General features: G+C 45.6%; 1 protein-coding gene across 1 annotated transcript; it reads right to left on the reverse strand.

Moving 5' to 3' along the window:
- Positions 1 to 657: 657 nt before the first annotated feature.
- Positions 658 to 13692, reverse strand: LOC135905183 (uncharacterized). The gene is made up of 2 exons (XM_065436203.2): positions 12994 to 13692; positions 658 to 7730 (listed from the first exon to the last, which is right to left on the reverse strand). Exons 1-2 carry the CDS (start codon positions 13567 to 13569, stop codon positions 7293 to 7295), a joined length of 1014 nt encoding a protein of 337 aa, XP_065292275.1. The 5' UTR covers positions 13570 to 13692; the 3' UTR covers positions 658 to 7292.
- Between the last annotated feature and the right edge of the window lie 7414 nt (positions 13693 to 21106).

Below are 21106 nucleotides of genomic sequence, written 5' to 3' on the forward strand. Positions count from 1 at the left end.
GAATTCGTGACAAATACGTATTGCGCACGCAATCCTCGGAAACGCGGCTAAACATTTCGCGCATAGGGAGTCTCCGACTCGGCGATCATGCACATCGCGCGTGGACTTCTCGGACCGTCACCTAATCATTTTGTGCATCGGCGCCTCCGACTGCGCGAATAAGCGCATCGAGGGTCGACTCCTCGAGCCCGCGACTAGGCCTTTCGCGTGTCGGCACCTCGGACTGGCCGAATAAGCGCATCGAGGGTCGACTCCTCGAGCCCGTGACTAGGCATTTCGTGCCTCGGCACCTCGGACTGCCCGAATAAGCGCGTCGAGGGTCGACTCCTCGAGCCCGCGACTAGGCATTTCTGCGTCGGCACCTCGGACTGCCCGAATAAGCGCGTCGAGGGTCGACTCCTCGAGCCCGCGACTAGGCATTTCGCGCGTCGGCACCTTGAACTGCGCGACTAAGCACATCGCGCGTCGGCTCCTTGTATCTGCGGCTGTGCATTTCGCACATCGGCACTTCGGACTCGCAACCAAGCACATTGCGCGTTCACTCTATTATCATATTGTCACGATAGCTCGTAACAATATCTATCATACCAAAAGAGAACCTCATCATGAGCTTTGTTCACTAGGCCCCTTGGGCTGGCACACACCTGGCTGCAGAAGTCATCGAGGCATCATACAAAAGTAAAATTCTGGAAAGCACCTAGCAGCTGCATATCTATCACTGGCTTTCTGATCCTAAGTTCCACAGCCACTGCCAGGTGAAGATGACTTGGAAGGCTACTTACACTCAGAGCCTTCATTCAGTAACATGGTCAATTAATACCAAATGAATAAATGCCTCACTGATTGTAATGGAGACTGCTATCAATCAGACAGCCTGCATGTACAACACTGGAACTATATTCATGCCCACACAGAGTTCTACACTTCGGTTTGAAACCCAGGCACCATGCTCTTTGTAGAGCATGGTGCCTATTAAAGTTTCTTGTGCTAGTTCAGTGGCCAGTGTACTATTATTTTGAGAGTGTGCAGTCACACATTTAGTATGGCCATTCTTACAAAACATAGAGCTTCAAAATGGTGCCATTTGTATTGCTGTAGATTCACTTCAGCAAAAGCTACATTTGTTTGAAACTTCAAATGCGTTTATTTCAGTTCGATGTTTTTGCACACTGTACTCCGCCTTACGGGTGTTTTTTCTGGGTTGTCTTTGGCCAAAAATGACAAGGGTGGTATCATTTTATTCGTATTGAAATGATCTGGAGGGTGATGCTATTTTTATTACTCTTGCACCGGCATGAAAATTACATTCAGGTATAGTACTCGCTGCTAATTAGAAAAAAATGTTCATAATAAATGCAAGATTGTTTTCTTGTCCGCAAAATGCTTCCAAATGAATAAAAATAGCATCACCCCCTACAGTAGGTCTTTAGCAATGGTGTCATGCATTTAGTTTTTGATTTAGCAAGACGGAATCTTCAAAAAGCCCCGTAACGAATTTGACATTAATTTGACTTCAGACCTCAATATTTTTTGAACTGCTGCAGCTATCAAAAATCTAATTACAGATCTGAAATCAGCACGAAAAATTACCCCAGACAGTGGAGTTTATGAAAGATTCACCCAAAAATAAGAAAAAAATTTTTAAGACCCACTTCCCCCCTTAAGTACACCCTCAGGAGACAGTGATACTTTGTTGATTAAAGGGTATGGTTCGGAATCAAAAACAAGGGTTACAGAGTTATCAGTCGTAGAGTCAGAGTGGAAGTAGGCATTAAAAGAAGTTTATTGTCTGCAAATCAGAAACTGCAACATTGTTAGTACTTAATGTGTCCGAGGATGACCTAGGTGGTAGGATAGCTTTCCAAACTTTACGGGGATTAGTCATCATTAATTCTGGCAAAGTTACCTTGTAATAAAATTCTTTTGCAGTAACCATTTTAGAACAAAGTTCATTTTTAGCGCTATGGAGCTGCATGAATTTTGTTGAAACACCAGAGCGTTTCGATTGACGTAATCTGGCCACATGGTGTGATAAGTGCGAAAGGTCCCTAGTCATCCAAGGAATTTCAGTGTTTGTTTTCTTTGTTTTTAAATGAATAAAAAGGTTGACACACTTACTAAGAAGATTTTCGAAGAAACTTGTCAAGGTATTAGTATCACCACTGGCACTTACGAGTTCAAACTCATGAAAAGAACTGCATGGGGCATCTGTTATTGCCAAATCATCAGTGCAGTTAATGTCAGGAAATGTGCAGTATATTCAGAGACGATGCCTGCAACTGAAATTAACACAGCATTATGGCCAGATATTCTATCAATAACATCGCATTCACAACCGGCATTGAAAAGAGATGTAGTAAGAAAAACAAAATCAAGGACTGAAGTTTGCCGAGTGAAATCCTGAACGATCTCACAAGCCACTCCCACCATCCACCCCACCATGGAGCGTTTGGTACAATAACCTTCCATTTGATGCCTTTGCTGCTCAGCTGTCTAGCGACGCCATCTTCTAGTGGCATTCTGCAAAGCTTTTGCAGATCCCCTGACGTTTTCTTGGAAGCCCTTGCATTGCCAGAACAGATGACTTGGGAAAAGCCTAGTCGGGCACAAAAGCAATGCAAGGACATCAAGAATGCTTCAGATGTCACGCTGGACAAAAGTATTAAGTGGATCGTACTCGACGCTGTGCACATGAATAGAGCAGTGTAGTTCTTCATATCTCTTAATGGTGTCCTTATGAAAAAAAGTCCCACGAAGTCCACTATGACCACTTCAAATGCGTATGCTTGTGTTACCCAATGCTTTGCGAGTGGAGCTACTGGAGCGCTGCTTGGTGTAACGGTGTAATGTTTGGGCAAGTAACATTCCTTGGTTGCTTTCCTCACCAGGCTTCATGCTTTGCACATCCAGAAGCGCTCTCTCAACTGTGTAAGTGTATCTCGCACACCTCCGTGAAGTACTTCACAGTATGCTTTGATTGCGATTGGCCTTGAAATGTGGTGATTACTGGCCAGTATAATCAGATGCTTGACACCTTCCAGAGATTCCATTAGCATTAAACAGCCACCAACCCGAAGTATCCTATCTTTGTCCTGGAATGGGTTGAGGCTTGCGATGAGTGACGTTACATGTATCGATAAATGCCCTTCTGAGATAGCTTTGATTTCTGCGTTGAAAAACTCATCTTGAACTTTCTTGAACTTGTCAAATTCAGTATTGTTCGGCTCTTGATAGCTCCTTTGCCGTGAGGGGACCAGTTTCTTTATCGCTGCCATTATATCTGCAGCAACTGATGAACCTCAGCACCCATGCTGTAACTCTCAGCAGCTCGTCAAGTCTGCTGTAATGCTCCATTACAATTAGTGGATGCATGACGTCAGTGGTAAGCGACACCTGAACGGCGACCTTTTCACAATGGACAACTGTGTTTTGCATTGTTTGTAGTGGTTGTGATGCCCAGATGTGTTCAGCATCCTGAAGCCAGTGAGGCCCTAGCCACCAAGAGCTGCTCGTAGCTATCTGGTCAACAGATACACCTCGTGTCAACAGGTCGGCAGGATTTTCAGTGCCAAGGCAATACTTCCAAGCGGAAGGCTCGATCGATTAGCTCTTGGATTTCAGTGACTCTGTTGCAAAGGAAGTGTTTAGATTTCTGTGCATCGTTCCTAAGCCACGATAATGCTATTGTCGAGTCCATTCACATAGTGTAGCAAAGCTGGAAGTCCGTAAGTGCACTGGATACGAAGCTCATCAACCTTGCAATAATTAACACTCCCAGAAGTTCTAGAAAAGGCAAAGTTACCGTGTTGATTGGAGCATCGCACGACTTTGCGATGAGTAACTGGGTTTGTCTTGCTTGTTCAGTCACAACGTAGACGACTGCACCATATGCGCACGGACTTGCATCGAAAAAGATGTGCACTTTTAGTACGTGTGGCAGTTTCCCTTTGCTGATGCTGATGCAATGCAGTACCCTTACCGAGTGCAGCTTTGTCAACTGGCTCACTCTGTCTTGCCATTCTGTTCGTAAATCTGTGGGCAGACACTCATCCCAGTCAATTCCACGCGTCCAGATCTTTCGAAACAATATTTGTATGGACACCGCATATGGTGCAATGAATCCCATCGGATCGAATGCTCTTAAGGTTACTTGTAGGACAAGCTTTTGTGTCAGATTTCTCTTTCAGAAAGTCGAGAAGATTGGCCATCAAGAAGCTGAACTCATCGCTCTGGGGACTCCAAACAATGCCCAGTACTTTAACTGAGGCGTCATGAAGTACAGCCACCTGCTGGCTGGTTGAGCAGTGCTTGCTGTTCACTGTGCTCATAAGCTCACTAGCATTTGTCAACCACTTGCGAAGATTCATTCCTGCCGAGAGCAGGAGCTGTTGTGCCTCTCTACAAAACTGGGCAGCTTCATCCTCTGAATGAGCTGCTGTCACTAAATCGTCGATGTAAAACGACTCGCCCAAGGTCTTGGCAGCCGAAGACATACTTGGTGGCACTCTAACGTGGTGAAAAATGGTTGCTGTCAGCAGAAATCTCAGCAGCTCCGAAAGGTACTCTGGTCATGCTCCATTCCTGCGCGTCCTTATGCAGAAGCTCAGCAACACCTCTTTCAAACCACAGAAATCGAAAGGCATCTCTGTCTTCTTCTTGCATCGAAATCTGAAGGAAGGTTTTCTCGACATCTGCCATTATGGTGATGGGGCACGTTGTAAGCGCAGTAATATTTTGACGAGGTCCCAATATAAGCTGTCGCCCTTTTCCAAGCCCTCGCTAAGCAACTTGCATCCCCATGTTCTTGATGACGCATTGAAGACAACTCATACTTTTGTTGTCAGCACTTGTTGCCAGATAACTTCTTTATGTAATAAACCTTCGCCAGATTTTGAGGTGGGTCTTTTACAACTTCCCCATGACCGGCCAGTATATAGTCACAAATCATGGCATCACAATTCTGTAGAAGATCCCCCTTGCTGGACAAGCGGCTCAAAAGTTTCTTCAGCCTGGTAATGGCAGCTTCATTGTTATCACACAGCTCAAACCTGGTTTTCGAAGGCAATGACACTTCGTATCTGCCACCACGTAGCTCTATTGTTTTCTCAAAGTGCTGCCTGGTTGAGCTCATCTCAAGTTCCTTGTTCGCAGTATCAGATATACCAGCACTCGCCAGTTCCAGAATTGAATGGATTAGCTCGTCATTAACCTCTACGTTCGTCTTTACCATGCATACCATGACTCGGGAGTTAACTGCCTTTAACGAAGAGTGGTCGGGGCTCCCTTAAAAGGTCCACCCGAACTTTGAGCTCATGGCAATCAGTGCTTCCTAGTTTCCAGGTCTGGAGAGTTCACCTGTTGTCACCAACAGAGGTGTCATAACGTCATTTATTTTGTCTTGAGATAATCACACAAGTTTGAGAATCATCACCATCAGCCTATTTTCATGTTTATTGCCAGGGTGAAGACCTCTCCCAGCAATCTCAAATTACCCTTGTCTTGTGCGAGCTGCTTCTAACTTGCGCCTGCAAATTTCCCAACTTCCTCAGCCTACACATTAAGTGGCCCGTCCAGCTCCATTTCTTTCTCTTCATGTCAACTAGAACATCGGCTATCCCCATTTGCTCTCTGATTTACACTGCTCCCTTCCAGCCTCTTAGCGTTACACAGAAAACTTTTCCTTCTATTGCTCTTTGTGCGGCCCTTAACTAGTTTTTGAGCTTGTTTGTTAACTTGCAAGTCTCTGCCACATATGTTAGCACCAGTAGAATGCAATAATTGCACGCTTTTCAACAACAGTGGTAAGTTTGCAGTATGGATTTGGTAATGCCAATCCAATTCCAAAAAATTGGACAATATGCTAGAGTAATTTTTACACTCTAGATGGGTTTGTCTTTCTATATGTGGTAACATCTGAGATTCGCTAACAATGATATCGCAAGCACACCTTGCACGATGACTTGAATGTGACAATGCTTATCAAGCACAACCTTACAAAACATGGCTGGCAATATATAGGTCATGACAAACAAAAGCATTATGAACATGGTCTTAATGAACACATGGTTAGCAGCCAGGCTGACAATTAAAAAGCATATTTGTCTACAAACTGAGAGACTGCTCTCCTCCCTTTCTCGCAAAAATCTTCCAATACACTTTCTTTTAAGGTGAAAGTTTGCCCTATGACATAAAACAGGTGAAGCACCTTATACGTACACATACATACTGTATCTACTCAAATCTATGCCGGCCCCGATCGAAGGCAAATGCCCAAAACTCAAAAGGCCAGGAAATTAAAAACTTTACTAAAATGCAAACTAAATGAAAATAAGGCATTCGACTGCAAAAAGAACATGCATGTTATTAAGGTTTTCGACAGCCATTGCAAGCATGTGCAACCTTCATTTGTTGTCATCTTTGTCAATATGCCTAGCCTATATGTCTTTGACCTCTTCCTACAGTGCACTGTCCTTGCTAATGATGAGACGCTACATTAAAAAAAAAAAAAAACGAGGCACATCAACCCATCAGCTGCAATCTTGACCTCCCAGATCTTGTGGCCCGCCGCCAGGTTCCTGAGGCGGTGTTGCAATATAGTGCCTAGAATATTGTGGATCCAAAATGCACCGATTGTCTGGTGGCTGCGATTAAACTGCATTCTCAAATCTCAACTGACTCCCAACTTTCGTACTCATCGTCCTTTAAAAAAGTATCGGCCTATATTTGAGCAAATACGGTAGCTTGTTGTGCTCAGTGAGAGAAAGGGAAGAGAAAAAGAAAGGCATGCAGGTCGACCAAATGCCTGTCCAGCTTGCTACCCTACACAGGGGAAGGGGGTTAAAGGGTAAAAAGAGGGAGAGAAAGGAGAGAGAACGCCGAGGATGTCATTTTGTCAGGAGGTGCACATCGACACAGCACACTCTACAACATGCGGTGGTCATGCAGAAAAGTGTTCATTTATATCTGCATGGACGCCGCGTGGCATGCTCCCCATGTGGTGTTGTGCAGTGCCAAGAACCAATGCCCAAATTCCAGAAAGGGGCCTCTAGGGACCTCAGTCTGTTCAATGAATTCCAGCAAGTATCTATGATCTGGACATTATATTTACACATGGTTGTCTGGTGGGCAGCCTGGATGTAGTCCCACTTTCAGCAGGTGGAGATGCCTCAATGAGCACAGCCTGAGAAAACTCCACAAGAGGTGCAGTAAGTCTGCGAGGGCGGCTGGGCAAGGTCACAAGGGAGAAGTTGCGTCAAAGGCTGGCTGGCGGTCAAGTGCCCCAACATTTTAAGTTAGCAAGCATCCAGTACATACTCTAGCTCATTTTCGAGAAACCATTTAGGGTCTTTCAAAGTGTGGTGGTCTCCGAGTCTTGTTGTTCCAAACAGAGCCAGCCTGACCATCTGGCCAAATGTCGTGTTGTAGCGGCCCACGTTAAACACTGTCAGTGGCCCGAATGTATCTGAGGTGACCAAGTAGTCCCGGTGTCGAAACAAGAGGTGAATAGCAAAGTACTGTCTCCAGTCAGGCTTGCAGACACCGTACAAGAGGTGTGCTACATTGTGCACGCCAAAGTCATAAGGCACGCGGTGAACAAGGTGTGGCCTTGGCACCAGAATCATTTCTGTGGGAAGGCGTCCTGCATTCCAGTACCACAGCTCGGGACGGTAGTATCGGTATGAGTTGTACCAAAGGTGGAGAAACCGGGCATTCTTGTGGGCAACGAGAACCTGAAAATAAAGGGGCCAAACAACAATATGCACATTTTCGCACACAGCCCCAAGCAACTGTTTTTTTATGGGTGTCATTGCTGGGCACTTCAAAAGGAATCTAGGGGCTGCGTTATGTAAACATTCTCCTGCTTTTTCCATTCTTTTGCCCTTCGTCACTGGCTGGCATGACACCATGCCTTCGTTATCGCCAATATTAGCCATTCGCTGCGACCGGTGATAAGAAATGAATATAATCAAAGGAAAAGAATGCTTACATAATGCTGGCCCAGACGTAAGTGTGAGCACAGTTGTTCTCACATTACCAGTACATACTGACATGCTCACATTTGTAATGACTGCATATTTACCTTAATCAGTATTTTTTCCTACATCATGTCATCTGTGTGGGACCCTGGTCAAAAAACACTAGCAGATAACATTGAGTCAGTTCAGAACAGGTCAGCACGATTCATCCTTTCTAATTATTCCCGCACATCTAGCGTTTCTTTAATGAAGTCGAACCTTGGCCTTATTAACTTGCACATTCGAAGAAAAATTTCCCGTCTCTGCCTTTTTCAAAAAATCTTTTACCAAAACAGCTCGCTTAAACAAGACTTAATTTCAAAGCCTTCGTACATGTCGTCGCGTCTTGATCATCGGTTTAAAGTGTTCATTCCTTTCTGTCGCACAAATGTTTTCTCTGACTCATTTCTGCCGAAAACCAGTGCCGAGTGGAACCGCCTTCCCCCCTCCATCGCCTGCATCGAGGAGGCATCATCTTTCAAGACTGCAATAACTGATTATCTTTTGAATTTATCACCTTAATACTAATAATTGTTTGAGCATGTATTTTTTATTATTGTTGTACCCACACCCCTCTGTAACGCCCTTTTGGGCCCTGAGGGTACTGTAAATAAATAAATAAATAAATGTGAGACTGATTCCAGTTACCTTGGATATCATAATTACGGTCTTTTCTACCGCAGTTGCTTTTTTCACATCCTTTACTTTGTACAGGCCAATAAAATCAATTTCTGTATATTCTATTCAAACACGTTACCGTATTTTCCGGTGTATAAGACGCGGTTTTTTTCCAAAAATCTTGCTGGTGCGTCCTATACAAGGGTGCGTCTTATATGCGAATTTTTCGTTTTTTTTTTGCGGGTTCAAAAATTACTCAGGTTCATGCTCAAGCTTTTTTCACCGAAAAAATATCACTACCAATGATGCGGTAGTAGCACGGTTAACACTTCAATACGGGGACCGCCGTGCGCAACTTTTTTTAGGTTAACTTTATCATGAAACGGCGGGGATGACGACTTCCAGAATCGCAAACACGCGGTCGTTTCGGAGGCGCAAGCCAAAGTAGTATGTACCATACCAGGGCAGTGTAAGCATGTAATGTTCTTTATTCCGCCACTGATACACACTTGCAAGACAGGAATATAGGGCTAGACTACTTGCTTGGTCGCTTTCAACTTTTTTACTGCGAGCTTTATCAATACACATGTATTACCAAAGACATAGTTGACAAAAAGCATGAACCGCAGTCTAGTACCTCAGCGCCATGCGCTTGGTTGTAATGCTGAATGCTAAATTTAACGACCTCAAATTATCTTCAAAAGTAGAATACAGCGCCACTAATAAAGTTGCAAGCAAGCAACACAAATAAGCACGATGGACGCTGATCACCTTTTTGTTTAGAAAGCACCATCATGCATCAGTCCTTGACGTGTAAAACTACTGTGTTGATCACGCTATTGCAAAGCTAGCATGACCACCCAACTCACTGTAGCCTTATTCATGCCTCAAAGTTGGCAATTAAAAATGGGAATCAATTCGATTCCATCACCTGTCACAGTGCCAGTCTCGCTGGCTGTGATGCCCTGAATGAATGTGGCCCATGAATGCAATGGCACCACGGTTTGTTTTGTATTGAGTGGTAGCTTCAGAATTTTCACACCAGCATTGGCACAGCATTGGCACAATTCAAATGAAAAAGGCACTTTTGGAGCTGTATGAAGGAACAAAGTTAAGTCAGTGCGAATCTCGCTTTGCACATTCTCGCCACTGTGCAAAGTTGACCGACTGTGCCTGTTTCAAACATACCACTTCAACTTCTTACAGCAAATTCTTTGAATCAATCAATCTTGTCTGAAGCGATAAAAGAACAGAACAAACTTCAAGAAATTATTGTTAATGAATGTAACTTATCTAAATTCACGTAGCCGCCTTTATAGGTCCGTTGAAAAACAACACTAACACTTAATATTGTTACAAGGATGGTAGGAGCACAAAAAGACTATATTTACGATATATATACAAGATGAGTCAGAGTAATCAGGATGGCTGACCACCACCAACACACAGCAGCAAGCATCTCCGATCTTCTTCTTCCTCTTTCTTCTTTCATCTTTCCGTAACAATATTATTCGGCGTGTTCACATTAGTGTTTCTGAAAACAGTTGTCACTTCTGGTTTTGCTGCTCTGAACTTTGTTGAGAGCTTTTTCTTTGTTTACAGTGAATTTCCATCTTCCTCATCATCAGCCTATTTATGTCCAACGCATGACAAAGGCCTCTCCCAGTGAATTACCCCCGTCTTGTACCAGCTGACCCCATCTTATGCAGGCAAATTTCCTCAATTCATCACGCCCCTAATTCTCTGTTGTCCTCGACAGTGCTTTCTTTCTTTTGGCACCCATCGTGTAACTATCATAGGCTACTGGTTATTTACTCTACGCATTGCATGGCCTGCCAACTCCATTTCTTCCTCTTAATGTCTGCCAGAATATCGGCTACCCTTACTTGCTTTCTAATCCATACCGCTGTCGTACTCGTTATGCCTAGCATTTTGTGTTCCGTCATTCGTTGCACAGTCCTCAACTTCTTCTCAAGCTTCTTTGCGAGCCTCTGAGCTTCCACTGTTTATGGCAGTAAGCTGCCAGTAACGATTTAATTGGTAATGCCTGCCGTATGCACTACAAACCATTTTTATTGTTCTGTAGATTTATTTCTCATGATCTGGGTCCCCTGTGAGTAAATGGCCTAGATAAACATACTCTTGCACATATTCATGGGGCTGGCTACCAATAAATTATTTTCGTTCTTTAGCCAGCCTATTGAACTAATTTACATCTACACTGTGAAACCTGAATATAAAACAATTTATTTGCATAGACATGTGAAACTTAGTAACCAATACTAATGTAACTTAACTCCCTCACAACGGACTGGACAATGGATACATTAAACATGAGGCATCTGCTGCCAGCACCACAAAGCCACTTCCATGCAGCAAACAAAGTGATCAGGGGAGTTACTTTTATAGCTCCTTTTGTCATGCTTTTCTTGACCATGCATGCAAGAATACTTGGCGAATATTAAAGAGAGATCCTATCGATTGCTTACACATTTGCCACATGGCTGGGGTGCGTAAACGCACTAGCACAGTTTGTTCTTTTCGACAATGCAGCTTCGTGGGGCTTGGTGTGGCAAGCAGAGCATGTTCAAGATGACGACAAAGAAGCCGCGCGCTTTGCTGTTTTCCGAGAACACAATATGACCGTCTGTTACTAGGGTTGTCTAAGCTATACTTGCCCAAGTGTTTTTGGGAGTGTGTATTTTTCCAGTGATCTATAGTTTCAACAGCAAGGCATAGAAGCCTGGATTCTTGTTCCAGAAGTGACTGTGCAACTGGGACTGTCAACTGACAATAAACGGACACTATAGCTTAGTCTTGGTGAACTGCACTTCTCCACGGAAGATAACAAATTCTATATACTGAACTGCTGCCAGTTCAATGTCGGCATTGTGCGCATCTACAGTGTTATCAAGAAATGCTAGTGCCATCTGTTACAGAGAAGAAGAAGCAAGGCATGCAGAGTTGAGAATGAGCATAGACCATGGGAGCGAGCACCAGGAGTGCAGGTGTGTGGAGAGGGGGTGGGTGGGAATTTCAAGTTGAGGACAAGACGCCTGGTAGGTGGCAAAGGTTCCAACTGCATTTACACTTCCCAGCAGCCACGTGCAACCATCATTTAATCCAGGTTAATCTTTAATACATATTAATTCTTTTCGACATCTACGTTGTTCGTCATACTGCTGGTGGCTAACAAAACGCATCATTAATTTAAAATTAAATTATGGGGTTTAACATGCCAAACCCACTTTCTGGTTATGAGGCATGCCATAGTGGAGGACTCCGGAAATTTGGACCACTTGGGGTTCTTTAACGGGCGCCTATATCTAAGTACATGGATGTTTTCGCGTTTTACCAACATCAAAATGCAGCCACTGTGGCCTGGATTCGATTCCGCAACCTCGTGCTCAGCAGCCCAACACCGTAGCCACTAAGCAACCACAACGGGTCACAATGCATCATGAAATTTCACTTAAGTTTGTTATAACCAAGTTTCGAAAGGCCAAATGAACTGATATATCAAACTGCTTTTTGATGTAATAGTACTGCGGAAACCTGCAATGTGGAGAGAAGTAATTTATAAAGGGAAAATCAGACATCCACCTGTTCGTGCATGTCTGATTCCACGAACGGTGAAATTCCTCCTAGACCAGGATGAATTTTTCTTCAACTTGAGGCTTTTCTTTTGAGGAACCCGTATGGGTTTCCTGTGTAGCAATTGCTACGAAAGGGTGCATGTCTGATTTTCCCTTTATCAAACTACTTTTTGTTTTTTTCTTTTCGCAAGGATGACGGTTCCTAATTATGAGGTTCGACTTATATTAAAATCAATGCCTTTACTATTCTTCCATCCATTTCTTCCATCAATGACCTGTCGCTTTAAATCTGACACTTTGGCACAAACTGGAAAGTTCTTGCAACAATACAGTTGCGTATAGTATCCGTATCTAATACGTGTGTCACACGGCGCACCTTTGATCGCGATCAAGCCCGGTCCGGATCGGATTTCTCGGTCGCGATTGGTGTCTTAGCGCAAGCTGCGACAGGGAGCCAATCGCGGTCGAGTATTTCGATACGGATCGGACTTGATCGCGATCGAAAGTGAACGCGTGACACCCGTGTAAGTCATGGTACCCTTTGCTCACTGATACGTGCACGTAAATCTGAACAACACAGGTGCTCACAGGAAAGTGGAGACTGAAGCCAACGTTTCGACAAAGAAACTTGTCTTCGTACGTGGGCCCGTTGTCTTCGCCCTGATGAAGACAGATTCCTTTGTCGAAACGTTGGATCCAGTGGCATCGCCCATTCGAACGCTGTTAATGACCTACTGCATCACCTATGGCATCATCCCACCAACCTGAGTGCCGAGGGCTTGATTCGGGTACCATCCCAGAGCCATTTCGAAGCGCCGGAACGGCTCCAAGGAGCGCACGAGGTACGAGTCGCCATCGAGGAAGATGCCGCCGAACTTGCGCAGAATCCGGAGCCTGGCGATATCCGACGCGTGGTAGATGGAGCTGAGCCGCTTGCCGAATATGTTGCGCGGCCTCTTGACGGTCGCCAGCCGCAGGCCGGGAATCCCGGCGACCAGTGGCCAGTGAGGACTCGAGCGCGTCGACTCCTCGCACCGGTCGCAATGCACGATGAGCGAGGTGGGCCGCTGTTGTATCCACGCGGCTCGGATGCAAACAGCCTCAGTGAAGGTGAGTGATGCGTTGCCTAGGCGTACGAAGTGAACGACGTTGGGAACGATTGGCCAGTCGAAGCCCGTCACGTTGTCGGCATTGTCGAAGTCCACGATGTCCCCGGCCCACCAGTTCCGTACGGAGGCGGAGAGACGGCCCGTGCGGTCTGTCCGTCGGTAAAGGGCACGGAATAAGAAGAAAGTAGCGACGATGACTACTAACAGTATTATGCGATGCGTGTAACGCATAGAGCTCCGTTGACATTGTACGACCAATGTTCAACTTAGCAGGCAGCACGAGCTTTGTTTGTCAACAAAACTTCCACGCCCGCGTCCGCGTCGAATTAACTTGAGAGGAAGTAAGAGAGAGAGAGAGAAAAGAAAGAGAGCACTGGATAAAAGAAGAACGTTGGCATGCTTGAAGCATTATGAGGAAGCCACCATCAATTTCCACGAATTAGAATTTTATCACGTTCTCACCAAAGCGTTAATATTCTGAACGCCTATTTACAAAATCGATTTACCGTACTTACCGTAAGAGAAAGAAAAAATTATATCTGTCAATTTTAATAGCTAAAGTGTTGTTCATAATGGGCCCTGAGATCACAAAGGTTCATTCAGGATCTCGGATGCCACGTCCGTGTTATGTCGATGAGCCTGAATGCCGCCGAGCAGGCAGCAAACAATTTTGGTGAAAAACAGGTGCTTTCGATGAGAGCGAAACAAACTCACATACGATCGTGCACGTGAACGGCGGCGGCAAAGTCTACTGTCACCGATGCTGGCAAGAGGAGATCGCTGGCGGAAGGGGCAGAAAAGCAAAGCGACGTGTTCTGTCGAGCTCAGTGGCACCGCCGTTAGCCACCCTACCGCCGTGCACCGCTCGCCGGAGTTGAAGATTTAAAAGGAAAGTAAACATGTCCACAACCAACAGAGGTTAGTAAGAGGCGTTTAGAGGTCTGGTGGCAGAAGGGTTGGGAGACCACAAACAACAGAGGCGTACAAAAACAAAATTCCTAATAGTGGGTCAGATTTGACGCTGGGAATTCTGTGTGTGTGTGTGTGTGTGTGTGTGTCAGAGGCATTAGGTAAAATGCATCACAGGACATTTGGTAAAATAATAGCAACCGCTTGGTGACGCAAGCCACCACCCCATTTCAACTGCGACGCTCATAGCATTCGTCCACACATTAGTCCCAAATTTGGACGAAATATATTTTAAGAAGAGATGGAAATCATTCCAGCCACCGTGCAGTTTGAATTCGAACGCCCTGTATGGCAATGTGTAAACAAGGACACCGCGCCACTATTTTTCTTTCTTCTCATAAAAAACGGACTCCATTGACGGTTGGACGGATGGATGTTATGAGGGTCCCCCTCCATATTGCGAACTATGCTTTTGTACGTCTCTGTTTTTTGTAGTTTCCATACTTCTACCAACCGTCCAATCGCCTTTTACTGATCTCTATTGCGGATATGTTTACTTTTCCCCCGCTCTCGCTGAACCCAAGGGCTTCAAGGAAGCCAGTGGTGCCTAAATTGATAGCTGGGCAGACGTCTTCACATTTTAATAAAACATGCTCCATCGTTTCCCTAGCTTTACCGCAGCAAGCACATGCTCTCCTTCCTTATATCTCGCGTTTTAGGTGCGTATTCTAAGGCATCCCGATCTCGCTTCGAAAAGTAATTACCGCTTGACGTTCTTTATTGCTGTGTTCCCCACCCCACAGGCCGCATACTTGCTGGTAAGCTTCCTAGTTCTTTTCCTCCACTGTGAATTAATATTTTTCCTCTGCAGATACCTCAACACTCTCCAAACCCATTTACTTTCCTCCATATTCCTCAGTCGTTCTTCATAATCAATTTTACTGAGAGCTTCCCTCACTTCAAAACTATTCCAGCCCATATCAACCAGCCCAGCTTCATTTGTAGTCTTCCCGTGAGTGCCCAATGCGAGGCGTCCCACTGACCTTTTGTTCTCATCGAATCCTGATTGTACCCCGATTTAAAGCAAACAACAGCATTTCCAAAAGTAAGTCCGGGAACCACACCTTTCCACATACACCGGCGCACTGTGCACCTTTCCCCATAGCGCTCTGCAGTGGCGTAGCCAGAAATTTCTTTCGGGGGGGGCTCACATTGCAGCTCGGCCTCGGGTGCTCATCTAAATACATGTAAATACGTTTTTCTCAGCAACCACTACACCAACTTTGACCAGGTTTGTTGCATTTAAAATAAAAATTAAACTATACTCACTTATTGTGTCGATTTTTTCATTTAGTCTGTCAGTTCTTTATTAAAAATTGCAAAAAATCACAAATTTTCAGAAAACAAAACAATCAAGTTTAACACTCTGTAACTCAACAATGAAAAATATTATCGCAATTCTGTGAATTGCATCCAATAGTACATCTACAGCGGACAAAATTGATATGCTACACATGAATCTCAAAAAAATTAGTATTATGGAAATATGGATTTTGCAGAACCATTGTACACAACGTAACCAGCTCACGTAAGGTACAAACTGACATATCAAATTTGGCCGCTTTGACTGTTATAATAGATGCCGTTTACAGAACCGCGATATCTGTTCTTGATGCAGAGCTATTAGCTTTAAACCTCGTGCTTCTATTTTTTTTAGCTTTCAAAATTTTCAAGATATCTAAACAAAATTCAGACTCTAAATCGTAATTCGGCTTTCAACAGACACTAGAATTTAACTTTCTCTCTCAAGTGCAATAAATTTCAAGAAAGGCGATCGAGGAGTAATCTCAGAAAAGTGTTTCTGCGCTTTAAATGTACTTGAATAGGCCGCGTCGGAGTTAGGCTCGAGCTAAAGCTTCCTCTTAAACAATTTGTCGAGGTTTCAAATACATGAATAATAACTGCATTGTCATTGCCAAAGATGCTGCAAACGAATTTTTGAACGCTACACACTGTCAAAACAAGTAAAATAGGTACTTTTTAATAAAAGAATCTACTCGTTTGTGCCAAAAATTGTGCCCAGAATACCTGATGTCAACGCTTCCACGTTTTTTGCCTATCTAATAAGTAAAGAATATATCACACGAACTTTAGAACTATATCAGTTAGATACCAACAAAGCAGTACATGCCACTGATATGAAAAATGTAAAGGCCATAAAATTAACAAGTTGATGACAAATGTGTTAAAGAAACTTTGTCATTCAATAACCTTGTTGATATTCTTGTACATTTGCAACGGCCAGTGAAAAATCTTAATGACGCTGTCATTTGTTCGAATGTATTACGCAGGAGCAGTCGTGCGTCCGGTCGTGTGTCGTGAGTAATTGCATCGAAATTATAGTCGCAACACAGAGCACGTATAAAAAGCGGGAGTTCTGCAAAATATACGAGGGCGAGTCAAATGAAAATCAGCCAGTGGGAATACGACAAACGGGGTACATTATTTAAAAGTAGTCTTCATGAGCTTTTAGAAATTTCTCCCATTGACTAGTGAAATGCGTGATTCCCGCCTCATAAAGCTCCTTGGGTTGCTGCTTCAAAAAGCCTGCAAGTGACTCCTTCACGTCATAGTCCGACACGAATCTGGTTCCCTTGAGCTGTTTCTTCAGCTGCCCCAACATGTCGAAGTCGCAAGACGACAGGTCTGAGCTGTGTGGCGGATGTTGCACCGTTTCCCAATTGAACTTTGCCAGTTTTATGTTAACCACATCAGCGACGTGGGGATGGGCATTGTCGTGGAACAAGATGACTTCATTCGACAATTTTCCACGTCGTTTGTTCTTGATTGAGACTAGCAGCCGATCCGTCGTTTCACAATATCGGAAATAATTGATAGCCTCTCAAGATTTAGCAAATTCTATCAGTAATGGCCCCTGACGATCGAAAAAAAAAACAACTCAACAACACCTTTTCGGCGGTAATGGTGGCCTTTGCGTTCTCTGGGGGTGGTGAATTCGAATGTTTCCACTGTAAGCTTTGCCGTCGTGTTTCAGGCTCGTAGTAGTGGCACCATGGTTTGTCCCCGATCACAGTTGCAGACAAGAAGTCGTCACCCTCATTATGATACCGGATCAGATGAGTCAAGGCAGCGCCGATCTTCTCTGTCTTCTCGCGGTGGTTCAAAATATTGCGCATCCATTGCGCACACAAGAGCCGATAACCGAGATGTTCATGAATTATGGCGTGAACCGAACCGTGATTAATGTCCACACGGTCTGCCAGTTCATCGATGCTTATGCTCTGTTCTTGTCTGATTAGATCATCAAGCTTTGGAATTTTGTTGGGGGTGATTGCATGGTGGCTTTGGCCCGGTCTTGGATCGTCTTTGCAACTTTCACGTCCTTATTTGAACCGTTTACACCAATGCTTCACAGTGGCCAATGAAATGAAATGTTCAACGAACACGGCAGCCATACGGCGACTAATTTCTTTTTGGGAAACACCTTGATCTCTCAAAAACCTCATGGCACCATGCTGCTCAACTTCTGGAGCATCCATTACGTCACGCAACCATGTTCAACCCAATGTATGAGATCATTAAAGAACATTTATCCTCACACCTGCGTGTCACTTTCGTAAATGAGAGATGCCTGTGTGCTACGCGCATACCTCGCAGATAATGAATCGAACCATTATTGCGCGGGGTGGGTAGGCTAACTTTCATTTCACTCGCCCTCGTACATTATAAATGCGATGATGCAATTGAATATATATATACAAATGCGAAGATACAGCTTGATAAAGGGCAAAAAAGTGTCACTAGAAACAAAGTTCACTGCACGTGTACACAAAACCTGGCAACAAGATATTTAAGTATGCGCATAAGTATCCAATAAATCTACCTATCTAAGAAAAAGTCACTGTATGTGATGCGTCAGACAAGGCAAATGAACATGTTGCGCAACCACAGATTCACAGAATCCTAGATCCCGCCCCCATTCCATCCACTCTCCCCGATGTATCGCGCGCGACGGAAGGCTTGCTCCCCGCTTTTCTCCTTTGCGCGCGCAAGACTTAGCCACCATCGTCCGCTCACCCATTCCACCCTCCCCCTCAAAGTCAAAGTAGAAAAAACAAATAGGAACGTAGTTACTTTGGCTGGCTATAGTGTCTTGACATGGATACTTTGGTGTAGGTGAAAAAAAAATGTCGATATATATTTTATGTGACATGACGGCACGAATGAACCACCACAACGCTTCGTCTCATGGGCCCTCGCTGCGTGCTTTGCCAACTTGATTGATTGATTTACTGATTGATTCTTTATTGGTTTATTTTGCCTGATAGTGTGTTGATTAGGCTTGTCTCGTTGTATGTTCCGATGTAAGACTTTAGAAAAGTCAATGCGTCTTTGGCGTCAAATGTTTATAACTACATTAAACCCGCAAAGTTGCGCAATTGAAAATCTAAAGCACAAATTTGGAAATGTCAATGCACCTTTCGCATCAAAAGTTCATGAGAATTAAACCCATAAAGTTTCGGAACTGACATCCATGCACTCCGTAGATTCCGCGGCCTCCGCGACATGCCGCGGAGGCGTCGCGGCATGTCGTTTGATGGCGGCAGTCCGTTCGCCATCAAAACGCCCTTGAAATTTGGTGCCCGGATGGGGCTCCTTGCGTTATGTGACTCCAGGTGCATGAGCACTGCATCGAAATCCAGCCCGAGTTCGCAATGTTTGCGGTGAAATGTCTTTTTGAGCGAGAAAAGGACATTCTAGACAAAATCCAGAACGATTTCCGACGCCGGAAGTTGCTTTGGTGGGCCGTGCATGGACAGCACGAAAACATTTCGGGGGGGGGGGGGGGGTGCTGGAGCCCCATAAGCCGCCCCCCCCTCCTGGCTATGCCCCTGGCGCTCTGTGCTTCATTATGGCTGCCCCATTTATTTTCCCCTTCACTGTTATTGTCTTTTTTCCTTTTTCATATATATATATATATATATTGTAATGAAGCAGACGCGCCCCTGTGTATGTGCCGTCTGAAGAGGAAGACGAAGGGCCGTGCCGTGATCTCGAGCGACCCCGTGCTTCGGACAGCCCTTGCAGTGCCTTGTGTTGCCTAGCGTTCCACAACGTCGTGAACGAGAATAAACCTCATCGCATTTGGTGGAGGTTGCTGAGATCCTTCGCCTCGTCCTCGAGCTCCGCACTCGAACCCTGCCAACAAGATCGCCTTGCACTATGCCTGATCCCGCCACCTCGTTGCCCGCCCCACCGGCTGCCACTGTCATCTGCGCCGGCGTCCCTCGTCAGCGCGACCCACCCATTTTCAGTGGGACCGCCGAACACGACGTGGAAGACTGGCTCTCATCGTACGAACGTGTAAGTGCCCATAACCGATGGAATGACCAGTCTAAGCTGACCAACGTGCCGTTCTACCTCGCCGACGTAGCCAAACTTTGGTTCTTCAACCACGAATCAGACTTTACAAGCTGGTCCGCCTTTAAGACTCTGTTTGCAGAAGTGTTTGATCGCCCAGCTGTGCGTACGCTACGCGCTGAACAGCGTCTACGCCAGCGCGCACAGCAGCCTGGAGAAACATTCCCCAGCTACATCGAGGATGTTCTCGATTTGTGCAAGCGGGTCAATCCCAGCATGTCAGAGGATGACAAGATCAAACACATCCTCAAGGGCATCGAGGACAGCGCATTCCAGATGTTGCTGGCCAAAGGCCCAACTAGCGTATCCGTCCTCATTAACCTCTGCCAGAGCTTTGACGAGCTGCGCCGCCAACGTTCCATCGCCCGCCAGAACATCCAGCACGCCGATTCCGTCTCCAGCATCGCGGTTTCTACCGAATTCACCAACTCGACCCTCTCGCAGCATATCAAAGATTTTATCCGTGAAGAGGTGGCCAGGCAGCTCTCGCTGCTGCCTCACAGTGACGCACCTACGGCAGATTTGCCTCCAACGCTGCAGGAAGCCATCCGAAATCACATATCTGAAGCGCTTCCTGCAGCTCCTACAACCCCCCCACCCAACCCTATGAGTGTGCCGCTGGCCCATACCAACTTTGCCAACCACCCTACGTCGCTGCCGCTCAGTTATGCAGCCGTGGTTGCACGGCCACCTGCGCAGACCGCTTCCTTTCCATCGCCCATGAATCCGGCTTCATTTCAAGTTGCCCGACCGTCACCACACTTTTTTCGTCCCACCGAGACGTGGCGCACTCAAGACAACCGGCCTATCTGCTTCGCCTGCGGCATTGCTGGCCATGTGGCACGCTTCTGTCGCCGCCGCGCCTCAACTGCGTGTACCAGCTTTGACAGGCCCCGCTACGCACCACAATACGCCGCCACGCCTCCATTATCACCGCGACGTCTCGACACTGATCGCCGGTTGGAAACTCGGCGTTCCCCTTCCCCTCGTCGGCGTTCGATTTCGCCCCTGCGTCGTCGAGTTCCCACTGAAGAGGGAAACTGACTGCTGCAGTTCCTGAGGCAAGAACTGCAAATACGTCGATTTTCTCAAGACCTCAATCTTCGCCGCAAAATGTAATTACCGTTTTTGTAGAGGGAGTACCAGCAGTGGCACTAGTCGATACCGGAGCAGCCGTTTCCGTCATTCACGAGGGCCTTTGCCGCAAGCTACGAAAAGTGACTACAGCTCGCTCTGGCCTGGTGCTCGCCACTGCCAGCGCGCAGCGAATCCACCCTTCAGCTGTATGCACGGCCCGTGTCGTCATCAACGACGTTCTGTACATAATCGAGTGTTTCGTGCTACCATCGTGCTCTCACGACCTCATCATTGGTTGGGATTTCCTGTCACGTCATCATGCTGTCATTGACTGTTCACG

This window comes from Dermacentor albipictus, chromosome 3, assembly GCF_038994185.2.
Source record: "Dermacentor albipictus isolate Rhodes 1998 colony chromosome 3, USDA_Dalb.pri_finalv2, whole genome shotgun sequence".
NCBI classification, from domain to species: domain Eukaryota; kingdom Metazoa; phylum Arthropoda; class Arachnida; order Ixodida; family Ixodidae; genus Dermacentor; species Dermacentor albipictus.